At 40.6% G+C, this 20,563-nt stretch overlaps 1 protein-coding gene across 3 annotated transcripts in view; it reads right to left on the reverse strand.

Annotated features, from left to right (window-relative positions):
• Positions 1–20,563, reverse strand: part of ADAMTSL1 (ADAMTS like 1) — a 526,103-nt gene that overhangs the window by 31,735 nt on the left and 473,805 nt on the right. For all 3 annotated transcript variants that reach the window (XM_069962058.1, XM_069962057.1, XM_069962059.1), the window contains exons 21-23: positions 15,670–15,798; positions 10,001–10,180; positions 9,143–9,277 (exon numbers count right to left, since the gene is read on the reverse strand). In XM_069962058.1, coding sequence (XP_069818159.1) covers positions 9,143–9,277; positions 10,001–10,180; positions 15,670–15,798 — 444 coding nt within the window. The remainder of the gene's footprint in view (positions 1–9,142; positions 9,278–10,000; positions 10,181–15,669; positions 15,799–20,563) is intronic.

Raw genomic sequence — 20,563 nt, forward strand, 5'->3', positions numbered from 1 at the left:
TGCTCACTTCTCCCAGGGATAAACTTGTCAGAATTCTGATGGATCTCATACGCATTACTCATCCAGAAAGACTATCAGTTCAATGGGTTGCTTGAATATAAAAAACAGATACAGAGATGCAATGGAAACTTTTGGTACCTTGTATGTATACGCATATTGTGCATGGACATGTACATGTAATATTGTATATGTAATAATAAGCTGGGCATAGACTCAGGGGCATAGTTAGGATTCATGGGGCCCCATAGCAAAAAACTGTATGGGGCCCCCCTCCTCATATATATATATATATATACTCAGTGATGTGGCCAAAAAAAAAATTCTCTTGTGGTCAGAGGCAGAATCCTGCGTGCAGCCACAACAGTGACTGGCAGAGTAGAAAGCCAGTCTATTTGTTCTGTCCATCCACTGTACAGTATGTAACTATAACAGCCTATTAGGAGCCTCATGGTTATATACATAGGTGCTGGAGCACACTACCTATTGCTTAACCCTTTACTGCAGTGTGTAAGTGACCCAGTGTTCTCTTACATGCTGCAACACAAAAAAGGGTTTATACAGAAGACAATTAGCTCTCTCCTTCACTACTCCTGCACTGATAACCCCTGACCTCTGCAGGAGCTCAGAGAACAGAGGTCAAAGGTTATCAGAGTAGTGAGGCAGAGAGCTAATTATCTTTAGCAAATTAACCCTTTTTTTGTGTTGCAGCATGGAAGTGAACACTGGGTCACTTACACACTGCAGTACATAAGGGGTTAGGCAAAAGGTAGGAGGAGGAGGCTCTTATCTTCCCTGTGCATCCCCGGGCCCCCTCCCTCCACGGGCCCCATAGCAACCGCCTTCCCTGCCTCTATGGTAGCTACGCCTCTGCATAGACTGTTTATAATGGGTGCACATTATAAGCTAAAGACTGTTCTTTTGTGCAATCAGAACCTGTAACTTCTGCATAATGATATGGCTATTGCTGGGACTGTACTTAATACAATGCCTGCTATTTCTTGTTGGAATATTTAGTAATAAATATTAGTATACACTTTGTATATACAGTAATACCTCAGGTCCTGAACACCTCTGTGTTAAAACAATTCGGTATTCAAATAAGATTTCCCCCTGAAGTTTTGTTCGGTACTCAAACAAAATCAGGGGAGATATCTGTCACCTGAACTTTTGTTCACTTGAGAGTTATTGAGGTGTTTGTGAACAGGAGCGGGGATTCCTGTCATAATAACAGGAATCTCTGCTCTGTGTTCCTGGCAACAGAGAGAGAGAGGCACGAGCGAGCGGCTGTTTAAACTTGCCACATCACTCCTTCTTCTCTCAGCTGCGGGAGACATCCTGTAAAGATTATGGGAATTCCTGTTTCTTTACAGGGTGTTCCTGCCCTCCTGACCTACTCCTCAGCCACCAGCTCCAGCTGCTCCCTGCCACCTTTGCGGGTTGATGGAGGCTGGTGGCTGAGGAGTAGGTGAGCGGAGCTGAAGATGGGGAGCTGCTCCATGCCAGCAGGGGCAATACCTGCGGGTGGGGAGAACCGTGAGTGGTGTTGGGGAGTGGTGGCAGGCGGCGGCTGATGACAGGTGAACAATGCAGGAGCTGGGGATTCCCCCTCTTTACAAGTTTAAACAGCCGCCCGCTCCTGCCTCTCTCTCTGGGGAACACAGAGCGGGGATTCCTGTCTTTATGACGAGAATCCCCGCTCTTTAGAGTAAGCTATTTACTGCTAGTTTTTACGCTCTGTGCCCGGGTTCTCTGCATTTGACCCATGAAGTGTAAAAAACAATTAATGAGACTGACATTGTTCCCTTTGGAAACTTTAATTTCGGTTCTGGAGCAGCCTTTTCAGAACTGATTAAGTTCAAGAACAGAGGTACTACCGTACTCAATAGATTTTAGTGTAAATTACCTTTAATGGGGAACTATCAGAAAGTTTGTGCAAAAAGTTATAGACATTAGTTGATCCACAGTGCAAAAGTCATTTTTTCACATGGCAGAAACCAAGTAAAAAAAAAAAAAAAAAAAAAATCCTGATATCCACTGGTACTGGACAGATACCTGGAGTTACGTTTTACATTAATTCCAGTAATCCTGTATATTATGTTTTACAAGAAAGACATAGATTTCTTAAATCTATCCACACTTTTAGCCATTAGCAAATCCTGATAGATCATGTTCCACAACTGCACTGTTCAGATAGTAAAGACATGTTTGTGAACTTTATGATGAAATTGCCCTTCTTTTAATCACAAGCAGTAACTCTGTGTTCTCTTTTGTAAGAATAATTTATTGCATTGTGTTTTTTTTTTTTTTATAGGGAATATTCACATGCCTATATAATGATACATACCCCCTCAGCCCTCTCTTCTTCAGGGTAAATATATTTAGTTTTGATAACCTATCTTTATAAATGAAATGTTAACTACATGTAAAACTCCAACCACTTTGATCAGCACAAATGGGCAAACTCATAATGCATGCAGCATTTTACCATTATGTTTTCTTTCAGCGGGTTGACACTGTTCATAATGTGAACCATCACTAGAAGCAGTTTAGGAGCTTAGTTCATACATTTATATTTATATAACACAGAATGCAGTAAACTTCTAAGAACTCTTTAGTGCTTCTGCATATTAATAGAGAAGGGTGTTGTTCTCGGCATCCCTGGTGGTATCGGGCAGAGGAGCGGTTGATTAATACCATCCCTGGTGATCTACAGCAGTGAGGAGGTAGAGATGAGTGATTTTTTTTTTTTTTTTTAAGTTTGGTTTGAACTGAACTGTTAAGTCCAAACCCAAACTTCTCCAATAGCTAAAATAAAACTCATGTATATCTCTCTGTAGGAGCCTTAAACACCCTATATAACACTGTTAAGTAACCTAGGTACTAAACTGTTTTAAGGCAAAGTTAACGTCAAAGCAACAACATGTATGGGAATGGACAAAAGGATGGTACCCTGTGGTATCTAAGAGCTTTTTTAAAAACAAACTGCACAATAAGTATCCCTTTTTGGCTGCAGAGTTCTCTTAGCTTTTATCCACATGGAGTTAGAAGAATAAATGTTCTTTTTCCAAGTGGTCTTTTACACCTGGAAAATGAACAAGCAAGGATATTTTACAAGCCATCAAAAGATCATGCCATTATGGGGAGTAGCAACAGGATTGGCATCCTAGAAAATAACGACGAAATAACACATTTTTAATTTATTATTTGTGCAATTTTGTGTGTAAATATGAAAGAAAACCCTCTTTCACATATATAGTACCACAAAAAACTGGTAAACTTAAAGGGGTTGTCTGGCGTTTAGCATTTTTTAACATATAGCTACAGGTGCATATTCAAGAATCCTATACTTACCTCTCAGCGCTCTCCCCCGGTGTCCTATTGTGGTGTGTCCAGTGTCCCCAGCTTACTGCAGAGTCTCCACTTCTGAGATTAACTTGTCTCAGGAGTGACAACTTGCTCAGCCAATTACTGGCTGTGGGGCTGTCTTGTCTCAGTCAGTGATTTGTTGAGGGGGCTGTCACTCCTGAAATGAGTTCTTCTGGAGGCTCTGCAGTCAGCAGGGGACACTGGCGACATGCAGCCGAAACCAGACCCTTATGTGGTAACCAATAGGTGTATGGCCAATAATCCTGGTAAGAGAACATGACTACTGGGGAAGAAATGGGAGCATGGTTTCGGCCCCATGCATTTCTCTACATGTAGAAACCTCGTCTGAATCACGTTTTTCATGGTTTTTAAAGCCTTAAACATAAACAAATTTCCATATTGAATGAATGATTAGAGACGTCTGCATATTGTCTGAAGGAATTTTCACCACAGGATTGGTAGATTGGTAGGTAATAGCTCCAGGCGTCACATTTAACACTGCCATACAAGACCTGACCAATACCACCATACTGTGACTGGATAACACCACCACACCAGACCTGACCAATACCACCATACTGTGAATGGATAACACCGCCATACCAGACCTGACCAATACTACCATACTGTGACTGGATAACACTGCCATACCAGACCTGACCAATACCACTATAATGTCACTGGATAACACCACCATACCAGACCTGACCAATACCACTAAAATGTCACTGGATAACACCACCATACCAGATCTGACCAATACTACCATACTGTGACTGGATAACACCCCCTATACCAGACCTGACAAATACTACCATACCCCCCCCCCCCCCCCCCTTGAAAAGACTCCAGATATAATGGCAAGTTTGAACGGGAGGTAGGAGATTAGAAAAAAATTATGGGCTACCCTGAGGTCATGTGAGCATTTTTCCTTCTCCTTTGTGCCATGTGGCTGAAGTTTTCTTAGCAGGTTTGGGAAAAACAAACATCCTGAATTCTTAGTTTGCACAGAATGCACAGAACTGAACTTCTGCAACGTTTGCTAATCTCTAGAGGCAATGATACTTCTGTGTTGACTGGATGAGCAGACACTTGTTTGTGTTGAGCAGTGTGTGTGTGTGTGTGGGGGGGGGGGGAATCAGGGCAGGTGAGTATACATTTCTGTTTTTAGCCCTGCCTGAGCATATCTGCAAATAAAACATAATCCTCAAAAAACAACTTTAATGTTTGAATTTCTGATGCGGTATGGAGAAAACCAAGTTATGGTCAGTATACCTGGTGGTCTAGGGAAGTGAAGGAGTTAATGTCAGTATTCCCAGTGGTCTAGAAGAGGAAAGGAGTTAATGTCAATGGATTAGTTAATTATGTATATCTTGTGTCCAATGGGCTCCTCACTCCCCCAGTCTTCAAAATCAGCACATTGTGGCTCTAACAGAAGACTTAACCCTGAATGTTCAGCTTCCTGTTCTTTCTGTGCAGTGATCAAAGTGATGAGTGCAAAAGGAGGATAGAGAGGGTTGTACAGCTGAAATTACACAGCTAAAGAGTTGTCTTTATGATGGGGTAGAGCATTCTGATGAAAAGAGTCTGCCCAGAAGCATTTTCCTTATGGTGATAGTGGTGATGGCTGGAGTTATAAAGCGAACAGTGTCCTAAGCCATCTGTGCCCATTTAAACACTTCAGGGAAGTCGTAACTGTATTAGTTCATATAGTAACTTTAGTATACTGCAAAGTGTATCATTTTAAACTAGCATCTAATAAATGGGTTTTTTTGGCACTGTAAGTCCTTAATTAATATGGGTCAGGGGGGGAATTTGATATACTTTGCACAAGCCAATTGAACTACGGTCATCCAGGAACACACATTCTCTTCCACAGGAATTTTTGGCTGTGTGTATGTTGGACTATTATGAATTACTCCTGCTTGAGTGTTGTGAATTTAAACAATAAACTTAAGCTAATTCAATATTCATCTGAGCTCTGCAAATCAACAACTTCAAAATTATACCACTCCTCAAATTCTATTTTGCAAGGAATTTTCTTTCCAAACATGTGCTTGGGAAAAAGAAAAAAAGAATGAAAAAATGTTGAGACCGTTCAAGTTGCGGTTTTAATTTTTTCTTTCCCCTTGCCTCCTATTAATGGAGAGTACAAATTCCCCAGAGATGATAAGCCTTTATAAATCCAAATATGTATATGATAAACTATAGCAATGGGGTTCAATGTGCATTACGTTAATATAAAGAGCAAACTGATCTCTAACATGACTCAGTGGAGTCTTTTATAGCAGTTCTCTTGCCTGAGGAAGGCACCACGGTGTCCTGCCAGCTATCAGTCTTCTTTGGTATCTCCAGACAATAAATATACGTTTTATTTGTAAAATAAAATGATTTATGCCCTAGTGCTAAAAAGTCATTAAATACATTTTTAGGAACATTCTTAGGGCTAATGCTGGATTTGGCGATACATAAGTACTCCACTCATGAGTTAGCAACCTGAAGGAGGCAATGTGTGGCCTGTTGACCATATGTGAACCTAAAAGGATTTTCTATGGCTCCAGACTAATTTACTATTCAAAGTTTTAACAAAAAACATCAGCATGAATCCAACATATATAACAGACAAGATTAAGGAAGACAACTATAATTTTCTTTATTGCCATGCACATGCTTAAAGGACTGGAAATCAAACAGCATCCACTCCCCATCCATGGGTCTTAGTTGGCTAATGTTGATCTTAGTTAGCGTACGACTAGCATGTTTGAGTATCAGAGTGGCCCCATGATCACACTGCTCACCTTTGCTGATAGCAACAAAGAATATTATATGGCAGCTGTTTATATCCGGTACAGTAACCTATATTCGTAATGTCCCAGAACGGATGAGCCATTACTGTTTGTAGCATATGTAGTCTGCCACTGGAAGAAAAGCTTTTGGCTATTTGTTGGAAGGATTGGAAGGAAGTGCAAAGCACAGCTGAAGGTAGTAACACTAAAGGGTTAATTGTGTATGTGACCAAAGCCACGTATTTTACTTGTATTGCCAGCAGCTGAGAGATGGGCAAGAAACCAATGCTTGTGGAGGGTACCTCAGAGATGTCCCTCTTCTATTTAACAGACCTATCAAAGGTCAGCCCTACAGTCTACCTATGTCCTCCCCACTAATAAGCTAGCTCCCTCAGGTCTATATATTGGGGTGGATCAAGTTAGCTTAGACCAGTTCTGGTGGTTAGTCAGTACTAGTAAGAGTCAAAGTGTGTCCTGCTAGGAGACTTTTCAGGGCCTGACAAGCTGGTGAGGGCCCTATGCAGGCACTACACTGATGCAAAGGGTATATCTTTATCCTTTTTTTTTCAAGCACTTCTGTACTCTAGCAATGTCTGGCTAGTAAACCTGACCTGCGGTGAGGATACTATTGATGGGGAGCAAGGCCTATCCTTGCTGATTCTCATTTTAAAAAGTCCTGTGAAAGTCTTCAGGAGCTACACAAGCTAGCAGTTTGGAAACAGCAACAAAAGCCAAGTAATTCTGCTGCAACTGGCTAGGATCTAAGGAGAACTCTGACAGCTAGCTCGCCCTTTAATAGGACCTGTATTCTTTGTGTCACAAATGTGCCCGCACTCCAATTAAAATATAGTGATGTTCATCCAGCCTATACTGCTGTATCAGTCCGATGAACATCCCAGACATTGGACGTTGTTTGACCCAGCCGGGTCAAACAACCGCCAATGTTCATACATTGTGTGAACATGACCTTAAGATGTGATTAGAAAACTTAACTAGGAAATAGGAAATCTGTAACTAGGTTTATTTCACCTTAAATGAGGGCAGAATAAACTAGTGACAGAAATGCTGAACAGATCGGTGTATTACTTACATCATTCTGTTTATCTGTTCTCCTAAAATGTACGATTTTTGCCACACCCCTCCCCCCACCCTCCAGATGCTAATTTACAGGTGACTGCCTATACACAGCATGGATAGATAGCTGCCAATCAGCAGCTGGTGGGCGGAGTTTTCTCATGAATATTGAGGATTACTGGGCTCATGCACATAATGGAGAGGACTACTTATTGCCATGTTATTCAGGAGGATATCTTTGCATCAGCTGCACAGAACAATGTAAGTGATACATCATTCTATTCAGCTTCTCTGTCACTAGTTTATGCTACCCTGAGATATGACACCATAAATCTACTGACAGAGTCTCTTTAAAGTGTACCTTATAAGTGTCATTATAACGTTCAAAATGTAGATCAACCATAGATGTGAAATAAAGCAAATTTGCAATATACATTCATTATTTTTTATTTTTTTGTAAAACAAAGTTATACTTACCTGAAATCCAGGTCCAATCTGCTGAAGGCAGCTTTTTAGTCTTGTGTTAATTGAAAAAAAAAGAGACTAAACACGAAGTCTGACCTGTACAGACAGTCACAGCTCAATGAGTCCATCAATCAAATGACTGTCTTCCCTGTGAGTGCAGAGGACCTGGGAAACTTGGGACTTCCTGTGTTTTGACTCTTTGAAAAGTCTAGTAAGAAAGGTCAGAACACAGGAAGTTCCATGTTTTCCATAACTGAAGATAATAATAATAATAATAATAATAATAATAATAATAATAATAATAATAATTACAAATTGCAAATTTGCTTTATATCCCATGTACTGTTGATTTAGGTTTTAAAAGTTAAAATGACAGTGACACTGGAATCTCACTATGATTTATGGAACATTTTTTAACATAACAAATGTGGAGGAGTGCCCCACTGGTATGATCCACTCAAAAGAGGTGCAAGCTGATATGAAGTCCTGAACTGCACACTGCAAGAACCATGAGAACCTGACACAGATGTCAACCTCTTGAAAAAATAATAAAACAATAAAAGCACAATAAGCTAAAGAAAAACATACAAAGATAAGCTTTCTTTCAAGTGCCGGTAAAATGTGGCTTACACCCATCATTTATTTTACTTTGGTAGGCATTTATAAAAATAGAATTTCTCATGCAATTGCCTAAAGTTATTCTTAAACATTGGGTATATACCGGTTCAAAGCTGGAACATTAGGATTTTGTCAGAAGTTCATGTTGGGAAATCCCAATATGAAAAAATCCTAAAGGGAAAGTTACAGCATGAATATGCATATCTGTGCTACTAATTTCCACTTGTTGATCACAGAAGCAGTGCATACTTACCATCCACGCAGCTTTGTGATCTGGCATTTTCATGAAAATCAATCTTTAACCCTGACAGTGTTGTGTCTGTGACCCTGTCTGCCCCAAACCCTGTCAGGTATACAGTCCTCTTCTAAAGGGAGTGGTCTGCAGAACTAACGGAAGTGCCGTAGACTGCAATCTAAGCGCATTACAATGAAACGATACACGGGACCAGCGTTTGCACGCAAATCAGATGACTTCTTTATTGCGTGACCCATGAAACTGCAGAAACATCAACAATCTTCTCATAGAAATGTCAATGTCTTTCTGAGGTTGTTCTGAGAGCTTTAAGCACTTGTTGGACTGCCGGACCTTGCGAAGTAACGTATGTGCTTGGTGAGCTGGCTACTACTATATTCTAAGTGCATTACAATGTATTTTATGGGACTTCTGACAGTTCCGCCAATGCTACTTATGCAAGTGTGTGAAGGAAGTCAACTTTGCCCAAAATGCCCAAAATATAATAAAAAATTCCCTTCTTTAGAGAAAAGTGTGTTAAGATCGGTTGAATTACATAAAAACAATGTCATGTATTATTGTACAGTAGCTGTTAACCTACCTATTAATGCTGATCCACCAGGGTTCAACAACAGATTATTGCCAGTAATAGAAGTCAGCACAGATGGTGTTTCTGGACCAATTTCAGTAAAAAGCATTCCTAATCTTTCAGTTCCAAAATTATCCAGAGGAGGATCTGAAAAGGGTATATAAAAAATGACACTGTTACTAGAAGCGATATGTGCTATTACAATTAAAGAATATTCCTAGATTTCAAGGGCCATTCCCATCTGGTATATATCTAGGATATACTATCCTATAATGATTGTTGGTGTTAGGAAAGCTCTGGGACCTTCACTGATGAATGAACCGTTCCCAGGCATGTTTTACAGTAAGGTACTATGCACCTTCTCCATGCACAGGGTGCCCTTGATAATCACTATACTCACTGTAGCACAGCATCATTTAAGTGGCCTTGCTCCCTGTACACTGGGTGTCCAAGAGTGCACCTGTGGGCTCTCTTTGAAGGGGATGTAAAGATACAGCAGTACTGTGGACCTTCCATTCTCTTAATCGGTGGGGACTCTGGAGGTTGGATCTCCACCAATCATAAAGTAGTGATATACCATTCCAGCTGTTGAAAAACTACCATTCCCATCATGCCTTGAGAACCAAAGCTTTTCCTTTGGCTGTCCAGGCTTGAAGGGAATGGTAGTTTTGCAACAGCCTGTGGGCTGTAGGTTCCCCTTTCCCCTTTACCTGCTTTATAAGACGGCAATTAAACTGTACAGTAGCATCTGGCGACAGCTGATAATTTGTACTTTCGTTCAGGACACATATGTAAAGACTGATGTTTTTTCCTCATCAGTTAAGATCCTTTTATAAACCATTACCAAGACCCATAATGATATTAATTTACCTATAATCTGAAGCTGTGTTGATTCCGAAACCTCCCCATGGATATTGACTGCTTTGCAGGTATACTGTCCCTGGTCAGAATAGGTTATATTTCCAATAAACAAAGAAGTGTCTCTGTGGCGGGGCACAATATGCAATCGGCTGTTATTTCTGTACCATGTCACATCTGCCTCAGGAAGACCTGCAAGAAGCACAATGCCAGCATTACTTATAACAAACATTACTATGTGAAAGTGAAGCTGGGACCTGATGTCATGTAAGTGGCACTTGGAATATAAATTGTTTAGCCATCCATGCTAGAACTGTAATAAGCCTTCAGCTGGTTGATAGTAAACTGAACTACTGTAATATTTGGGCTACATGGCGATTCCTGGTCGTACAACCATGTCATGCTGCCTGTTTCCTTGACTCTGCCTCTCATTCAAGTGAATGGGGTCATGTTGTGGCCCACAAAAGGCAATAATACTGCAGTGGCAAAAAACCCATCCTGGATAGAGCCCTAGCCTAACTACCTGAACAACTGCAACTTTGTTACCAATATATATCGGAAATTCTGCATAAAGGCGAACCCATGTAATGGAGGTAGATAACAGAACACAGCAGTAGCCTATTGTAAACTTATGGTCAATGTTCAGTACCGACATGTTAACAAAAGTTACTGACCTTAAGAGGCATAAGAGAAATATTGAGATTAGCGTGACTAGTTCATAATAATATAATTTCTCTTTATAAATAAATGTGTATTATAAATACACAATGCATGATGTATTGCAGTATCAGATTGAGATTATAGAACATTAAAATTGTATGGAAAAGAAAAAAAAGATATTTACAGCAAATAATGAGTATATACAAATCACCACCACTAGGTGGCAAAAGAACATTTGTATGTCAGGTGCAATACATTTTCCCACTGTTCTAAAAGAGAATATGACAACGAAGTATAAAAATCAAGCTCAGTAACAGCAATAGGAAGCAGTATCTTGGCTTTGGTGAACTGCAAAGTTATCACTGCCAATATCATATAGTGAATAACACTATGAAAGACTAGTATGATACTGTATTAGAGACAACCCAAGTGACGCTTGTCTACGTTTGAAATGTAGATTATCTTTTGGGACCATAAGACTCCAATAAAATGCTCTTCTGCCACAGCTTATCAAAGCTTGTCAACAGTCAGCCCATTTCAGTGTCTTCTGGCATCAGCAGCAGGAGCCAAATGTCATATTTACATTGCACAGTTCATCCTTCATGCTCACAGTTATTCTATTCTTGCTAAAGGGCACGTCCAGTATGTGTTGACATCCCTAAATGCTTACTGGGTTTATAGGGGATGAACCTATCTCTGACCTCTCCCTCTGATCTTGGAACATATTTTCTAAAGTCTGAGAAAAATACAGGATGATGAAACTGACAATGTCTTATTCTAGTTAAATGTCTGGGATAACCATAATCACATGTCTGTTCATACATTTTACTGGCTGGATGGCTGCGGCTTATTCTTACATTTAAAAGGGAATCTACCACCAGGTTGATGATAATTAGCCACTTGGATTGCTGCATAAATAATGTTACTGTGTAAGGGTGCATTTAAACAGAGAGATTTGTCTAACTTTTTTGAAGCCAAAGCCAGGAACAGACTATAAACAGGGAACAGGCCATAAATGAAAGACTGTGATTTCTCCTCTTTTCAAATCCATTCCTGGCTTTCCAGGGGGTCCATTGAAGTGCAATCAGCACAAACCAGGTTGTAACCTGGCAACTGCCCATGGAAGTCCACACTGTGCTTGATGGTTTTTGTAGCATTTGTAGCATAAAAGCACATGAGAATCCACTCTCATAATGGCTATATGATTGCCCGAGACAGAACTACACAAAAATGGACTCTTGCTAGCATAACAGATATTTATTACCTTATGCCTCCTTTCCTTGCCTATCCAGTGCAGCGGTGACTAGGGCTCCCCCCATGCAGAGAAAGTCCCCCCAGAGCCACACCTTTCAGCACTGAAGATCCATCCATCATGGATCTTTCTGCGGATTGGCACTGGGGCCATCTCTTTTCCTCTTTTCTTATTTTATTTCTACATAAATTACTTATCATAAAACAAAACAACAACAAAAATATATACAAAGTTACATAAAGACATAACGGAAAACAATCTACTTAGGGTCCCCCAACAGCAACACCTTAGTATCCACTATTTCTTTCCTACTTAATGTAGACTGAATCAAGTACAGCGTTTGGGACCACTACCTTTTTTACTTTTTTGCACTGAAAAAGCATATGGCTGAAGTTTACCCCACCACCCTGCACTTTGGACACTCAATTTCAGTTCTACTTGAATTTGTATTAAATTTATTCATACTATTCGGCGTTTGATAAGCCTAGTACCAAATAAACTATTGTGATACCTTTGTGATGAGAACTATTAAGTGCTATATTCTTTCCCCATGACCAAACTTGTGCCCAATCTTCTTCACCTATAAGCCCTCCCACTCTCCCACTTTGTTTTTTTGTTTTCCGCCTGTGCCATATACTCCATTCTATGGTCAGGCAGATTCTGCTGTCCATCTTCTCTCCCACTAAACCCAAAACCCTCAAATCACGGACACATTCTCAACCTATTTGCCTATGGCTCTGTAAATAGAGGGACGGAAATGAACCATGTTGCATGGACATAGTCACAAGGATGGTATGCAATGTTGTGGCTGGTATTTACATGACAAGCTGTGTTTGGACAGATAAGTGCTTTAGGAAATCAAAATAAGGAATAAACTTCAAGTTGGAAGATTCTATACACCTTAGCTACACTCATGAAAACATAGCTTTTTACTATTGTAATCCTAATACTCATTGCCTCTCTTAGGTCAGTTAGGATCACTATACGATTTCAAGAATAGCAAATGTCAGAATAATTTTTTATCCAGTGATTTGGCTGATTTATTTTCCCATGATGTAATGTTCACTGGCAAGTCGGCCTTGAAATTCAACACAAGTACACCTCTAGTGAACTGAAATAATTCAATGGGATAATAATAAGTAAATGGGAAGGGGGGTGGGGTGATTTCTTAAGACCAGCATAGGGCCGGCATATCTGAACTGCCTTTGTATCTTCACTGAAATCCACCCAGCTCAAAGCTGTACCGATACCCTATAGGATATATACTATTTATCCTATTATATTAGCCACAGGGAGGATAGGTGGAGTAGTCAGGTCAGCTGAGGTAGTAGTCCCTTTGGAAAAGTCTATGGTGTTGTCAGGTGTATGCTTTGTGGCTGGCTAGCCCTTCAGATCCCTCCTGTAGATAGATCTATCTATCTATCTATCTATCTGTAATACCTCTGTTTTTTAATTGGCTCAGGAGGGCAGTTTGAGAACTGAGCAGTTTGAGAACCGAGAAGTGTTTTCCAATAGGAAAGTCTCTCTAGGTGAAGTCTCTTAAGAGCTAAACTCACCAGATGCAACCCGCTCGCAAAAACATTTGAATACCAAATAAAGTTTGAGTTCCTAGCGCTACTTCCGGGTAAATTTTTACAGTTCAAGTTTGGAAGCGTTCTAACACAGAGGTATTACTGTATATACAGTATATACACATAAGACTCAATACCCTTTTTATTTTTAACTGTGTTTTAAACTCAAATGACTATTGTAAATGTCATTAGAAATGAGCAATGTTGGCAGACATTTGTTGATCTGCAACTCCCAGTGAAATGTCTCTTTTTAGCCAGCAAGTAGGAAATCAGAAGACGAAGGTTCTACACTAAACTAAGAAATCTGAGTGGAGATTCCCACAGATCATTTTTTCTGGGAAGCATCATGTCTAGGCGGCCCAGACAGACTTATTTACCCACGCAGTCCTGCTCATGCTGAGTGGAGTGAGATTTGTTTATAAACAGTCTTCAGAAACGGAAGAACAATATTACTAATATTCCTAATATTGGAAAGCTGGAGGCTCCCCACACAAATCTATGGTGATTTTACCCATACTTAACTTCAAGAATATAACACATATTGAAGGGGTATAATAAACATTATATTTCAGTTGTTTGTATATTTATAAAAATTTACTTTTTAAATCAAAATAGTATACAAATGTTCTAAAAAATTTTTTTGTTACGATCTAACTTCTTCACATATTTTTTGGCCATTTTATTTGTAAGGCCTTGTTTAAACTAAGAAATCTTTGAACGGGAGGGCTCGGAATCTTGTTGCCAATTCTGTAGTGTGAACGAGGCATTACTCCTTTACATCACACCTGGAAACCTCTTTCCCAGAAGAGCCAGAATTTTTTATGGCATTGATTCAATATCCTGGAGTCAGGTCCATTTTGATATGTGTGGTTTCTACAGATATAAGCTCTACAAATTCATGCTGGGAATTTCCCATTCCACCACTACCCAAATGGCTGCAAGCCATAAGCATGCAATGGTGCGTTATACATGCATTAGTTGGGTACACCCTAACCATTCACATGAACAGCTATGTTCAATTTGTATGAAGGGGCTTTATGTGTTGATCCACTGAGAAGACATAATAGATATGGGGATCCATATACCACGATCTGTCAGGCTAGTCTATATTTTCCATAGTTGCTTGCCATCCTCTATTCAGCTTAAACCAATTAAAGCATTCTCCTGTGACCTCTCAATTAAAAGGCGCTTTCATCCATCAAAATGACATATGAAAATACTGAACTTTTAATGGGTCAGGTTTCATGGCAGAAAATGAATCTTATCGTTTTTAGTAAAGCACAAATTCTCCTATCCGTTGTAAAATGGTCACATGAATCAATATAAGAATCTATGATTTATGTACAAAAACAATAGGTTTTATTCACATGGACCTGCAAATCAACGTCAACCAAACAGAAGTGAAGTAGTCTCTATTAATGGACTTGAGCTAACTGTTCTCATGTTATATCATTTGGCTTTCTATAGTCAGTAGAAAGGCTTTGCTGGCAAATGATGTACTAGCTTCAAGTAGATGTCAGATAAGGAAAAAGATTATATTAATGTTATTACTTTAACAAAACAAGAATAGAGCTGAGCATATGCAGTCGATTTTTTTTTATCAGATTGAAAGCATATTTTATTTCTTTTGATTATTGGAATGATCTGTAGAAATATATACTTTGTACTTTTATGCTGTTGTTTCTGATCGTATCTGCTTTGAAAAGCAGTATACATATTTCAGATGTCCTCTTCCAACAAAGAAGAATGATTCTTTAGCATTGATACCATCTGTTTTAAATGACTGTCTGTCAAAATGACTTTCCAACATGTTCGAAAACATTTAGATAGACATCAGCTATTATGGTCAGCTAAAAGCTGTTCTACAAAGTGTCACAATTGATGCTGAACTCTGTTTGCAGGTGCCAGTGAGCAGCTACTCTCTGATCCTTGGTGCTATATACATTATATCAGACTAAAAAAACAGATTCCCCATCCACAGGAGAAAAATTGCCAATTTTCTTTAGTTGACCATTGGTAGATGCTCCTTAACGCTCGACTGAGCTCTAATGTATGTCTTGACATGTACAGATCAGCCTCTAATGCAAATATCTATAATGCTATTATATTTCTCATATTATGTTGTTATTGTATTGTATCCAACCACACAAAACTTATCACTAATGGCCTTTATGACATCTGCGCCACCTCCGACTTACCTGCTACTTGACAATGGATGGTAACATTTGTTGCATGAATGGTTTTCACTACACTACCCACATCGACAGCTATGGAAGGCACATCCAAATTGATAAGCACAGTCCTGGAGGTCTTTATTAATGGTTTCCCTGGAGAAAGAAAACAATACATCATAGTCACCTGATACAGCACAGGTTAAAAGAGCAGGCGCCAAGAGGAAACCTGCTGTTCTGCAGCAGTCCGCCTATACAAAGCATGCTATAAACCATCTGGGACAATCAAGAATGGATGGAAGAGACCGCAGGAGAGCAAGCAAAGCCTAAATACTTGCAAAACCTTTAGAGGTCATGGAAGGAAGGTCGGCCATTCAATAACTTCTGACACACGTTATTAATGTCTAATACATACAAGTAACATGAGAGTTCTTTCATGCTCAGGATGCTTTATGGCCCTAACGTTAAACAGCTACTACAAACTATTTAAAGCAAAATATGAAAACAAAGTTATCATGATGTGATTTTCTTTTCCACAAACCTACAGAAATCTGAGCCTATCCAGTATTGGAGGTTTGTGCCATTCAATTATTTAATGTTTAGTGAACTTGACACACTGCTTGATGGCATTATTGATCACACATGTACCCTAGTTGTCCACTCTGCTCTTCTCTTGATTAAGTAGTATTAGTTTGGTGATTGACACATGGTTCCCATTCCCTTTTACAATGCACTGGATTGCACCTCCTGGAAGCTAGCAACTTTGATTTAACATGTGTAAAATAGCAGTACCTATCATTCATAAAAAGAAAAGCAATGTATCCTAGCCAAGTCCCACACATTTTCTACAAGTAAATACTACTGAAAATAAAATATTTTAAACAGATGTTTAGATTTTTCCTTCCAAGGGCAAGCCTTAGCTTAAGCATACTAATGGATATGGGTAAAGTGTTTATGTTTTCACTGCGGGGAAAGGCTATAACGTTTAGCAATCAAGCGTGTGTTAGTCACCTCAGACTTAGGAAAATGTAACTATACGCCACTTTAATTGGAAAAATCGTTGTGGTCCTAAAATACACAACACCGCAGAGCAGATCTGTTGACATTGAACTAGTAGGCAAAGGCCTGCCAGTCAAGAAGGAAAGGGAAACATTATCCGTTAACAAGCATGTTAACAATGTAGCCAGATACGGAGCAGGTAGCAAGTTTTACTGGAAAGTCGTATACTAATGACTTTAAACATTTCATTGCAGAGTAAGGAAAACAAACCTATGTGGTCTGTCAGGTAACTAAAGAGGAGAGATTATATAGTATATACACTAGTCACTGGAGGTTTCCAAATTCCACAAGATGGAAAGGTGAGTATTTAAGGTCACCTTCTATCTAGTAAAACCTTAAAAGAGTACTATGGCGCCCCCCCCCCCTCCAAAAAAAATAAAAAATACAGACACAGACAGCATATATACTTATAATCCCTCCGGTGATGATCAGTGCTTAAATCTCCCACCGGCCCTGTTCCCGTCATTTTCGTCCTCCGTTCTCACTTCCGAGTTGCGGAGAAGAGAATGGGAGAGAAAAAACTGCTGGTGCGCAGACGCCTTTACATTGGCTGGAGCGCATCACATGGCTTCCAGCTTGCTCAGCCAATTAGGGCTCAGCAAGCTGGAAGCCATTTGATGTCCTCCAGCCAATGGAAAGGCTGCTGGTGCGCAAGTGCACCAACAGCCTTTTCCTCTCCCGTTCACTTTTGTGGAAGACGGCAAAGAGGAAGAAGACCAAGACTCTGACTGATGACATCGACCCAAGATGGCGCCCAGGAGAAGCGTACGGGGTCGACAGTCATTTAGTATGTATACTTTCTTTCTCTTCCAGGGGAGGGGTCGGTGGTAGGAAAGGGGGGGGAATGGGGCCAGATAGCTTATTGACACACATTACAAAGTTGTATAACTTTGTAATGTGTGTTAATTAATCTTAAAAAACAAATTGCCTTTAAGTAAAATGCAAGAATAGGCCCACAGTGTCATACAAATTGGGGGAACTTTATCAAGCAGTCTTATAGTTAGATTGTCCTTTGTTGCTTATAGCAACTAATTAGAGGTCAGCTAGCAACAAAGGACTTTTTTACTGTAAGGGTATGTTCACATACCCTCTTTTTTTTTGCTATGCAGAAAAATAGAATTTTACCCTCTTTTCTTGGCCATTTGAGGCAGTCTTGTTGGATTCCGGAAAACAGCCATTATTTCATAATGACAGACAAAAAGACAGTTATAAAATGGCCAAAAATGGTGATGGTATATAAACATAGCCATAGACTGCTTGATAAATCTCCTCCATTGTTTTTACAGTTTTCTAAAGATTTCTATGTGAACTGTCTAACACTGTGGTTTGTACACAATGGGGGAAGTAAAAAAAAATACCATTTTGGTACAGTCTGAGCATGTTCATTATTTGGATGGTTGTATTACTTGCCAATTTCCCAATGACTCCTTGAAGCACATTATTACATTGAAAATGAGGACACTTAAAAAAATAAAATAAAATAACGTCTGTATTGTTATATTATTTTACTGTGTGTGAATCTAGCCTTAACCCCTTAAGGACAGAGCCAATTTCGATTTTTGCGTTTTCATTTTTTCCTCCTTGTGCATCAAAGGCCATAGCACTTGCATTTTTCCACCTAGAAACCCACATGAGCCCTTATTTTTTGCGTCACTAATTGTACTTTGCAATGACAGGCTGAATTTGTGCATAAAGTACACTGCGAAACCAGAAAAAAATTCAAAGTGTGGTGAAATTGAAAAAATAAAACGCATTTTGTTTATTTGGGGGAAATGTGTTTTTACGCCATTCGCCCTGGGGTAAAATTGACTTGTAATGCACGTTCCTCAAGTCATTACGATTAAAACGATATATAACACGTATAACTTATATTGTATCGGATGGCCTGTAAAAAATTCAAACCATTGTCAACAAATATACGTCACTTAAAACCGCTCCATTCCCAGGCTTATAGCTCTTTTATCCTTTGGTCTATGGGGCTGTGTCAGGTGTAATTCTTTGCGCCATGATGTGTTCTTTCTATTGGTACCTTGATTGCGCATATACAACTTTTTGATCGCTTTTTATTACAATTTTTCTGGATTTGATGCGACCAAAAATGTACAATTTTGCACTTTGGGATTTTTTTGCGCTTACGCCGTTCACCGTACGAGATCAGGAATGTGATTAATTAATAGTTCGGGCGATTACGCACGCGGCGATAGCTAACATGTTTGTTTATTTATTTATTTGCTTACTGTTATTTATAACCTGGGAAAAGGGGGGTGATTCACACTTTTATTAGGGGAGGGGGCTTTTTATTGACAACACTATATATATTTTTTTTTACACATATACTAGAAGCCCCCCTAGGGGACTTCTAGTATATACACTTTGATCTCTCATTGAGATCTCTGCAGCATAGATATGCTGCAGAGATCCATGAGATCGGCACTGCTGCAGCCGGAAGTAAACGAGTGCCGAGCCGGGGACGGCGCCATCTTGGAGCGGTCCCCGGCCGGCTTCAGAAACGGAGATCGCTCCTCCGGGATGTTATCCCGGAGGAGCGATCTCCGCCACTAGACACCAGGGAGACGCTGGATCCGGTAATCGGATGCAGCTGTCATGTTTGACAGCTGCATCTGATTACTGTATTAGCGGGCACGGCGATCGGACAGTGCCCGCTAATACCTACGGTCCCGGGCTACAAGCGGCACCCGGGACCACCGCGGTTCAGAGCAGGGTCGCCGTGCGCCCCCGCTCTGAACACCCTTACCGGCAATAGGGCATACCTATACGCCCTTTGTCGTTAAGGGGTTAAAGGACAACTCCGACGAAATTTTTTTTTTAGCTTATTTAACACACATTACAAAGTTAACTTTGTAATGTGGTTGAATACCCGGTCTGGCCCCCTTCCCCCACTTTCGGACCCCCGACCCCCCCCGCCCGGAAGTTAAAGAATGTATACATTACCTATTAAGATTGTCATGGTCCTCTTCTCCCGGGCGGCATCTGGTGACAACGACGTCAGAGCCGGGGGGCGGTCCGGGTCTTCTTCCTCCTCGGCGTCTTCATAGAGAGTGAATGGGACGGAAAAGGCTGCTGGTGCACATGCGCACCAGCAGCCTTTTCATTGGCTGGAGCGCATCACATGGCTTCCAGCTTGCTCAGCCCTGATTGGCTGAGGTTGCTGGAAGCCATGTGATGCGCTCCAGCCAATGGCAAGCGCACTGGCAGCCTTTTTCCATCCCCAGGACCCGGAAGTCAGAGACATCGCTGGACCCGCCAGAGTTGTCCTTTAACCTCTTAAGGACATAGGACGTACCGGTACGTCCTATGTCCTCATTAGCACTTCAAAGCGGGGCCGCGCGGCGGCCCCGCTTTGAAGTGCCGCGATCCCGGGTGCCGCGAGTAGCCCGGGACCGCTGCTATTAGCGGGCACGGTCCGATCGCCGTGCCCGCTAATTAGCTAATCGGAGGCAGCTGTCAAAGTTGACAGCTGCCTCCGATTACCGGAGGCAACGTTTCCCTGGTGTCTAGTGGGGGAGATCGCTCCTCCGGGACCTTGTCCCGGAGGAGCGATCTCCGTTACTGATGCCGGCCGGGGACGCGTCCAAGATGGCGCCGTCCTCGGCTCGGCACTCGTTTGTTTCCGGCTGCAGCAGCGGAAAGCAAACGAGTGCCGATCTCATGGATCTCTGCAGCATATCTATGCTGCAGAGATCTCAATGAGAGATCCAAGTGTATATACTAGAAGTCCCCCAGGGGGGCTTCTAGTATATGTGTAAAAAAAAAAAAAAAACGTGTTGTTAATAGTAAAAATCCCCCTCCCCTAATAAAAGTCTGAATCACCCCCCTTTTCCCAGGTTTTAAATAAAAGTAA

The sequence above is a fragment of the Dendropsophus ebraccatus genome, chromosome 3 (genome assembly GCF_027789765.1).
Source record: "Dendropsophus ebraccatus isolate aDenEbr1 chromosome 3, aDenEbr1.pat, whole genome shotgun sequence".
NCBI classification, from domain to species: Eukaryota; Metazoa; Chordata; class Amphibia; order Anura; family Hylidae; genus Dendropsophus; species Dendropsophus ebraccatus.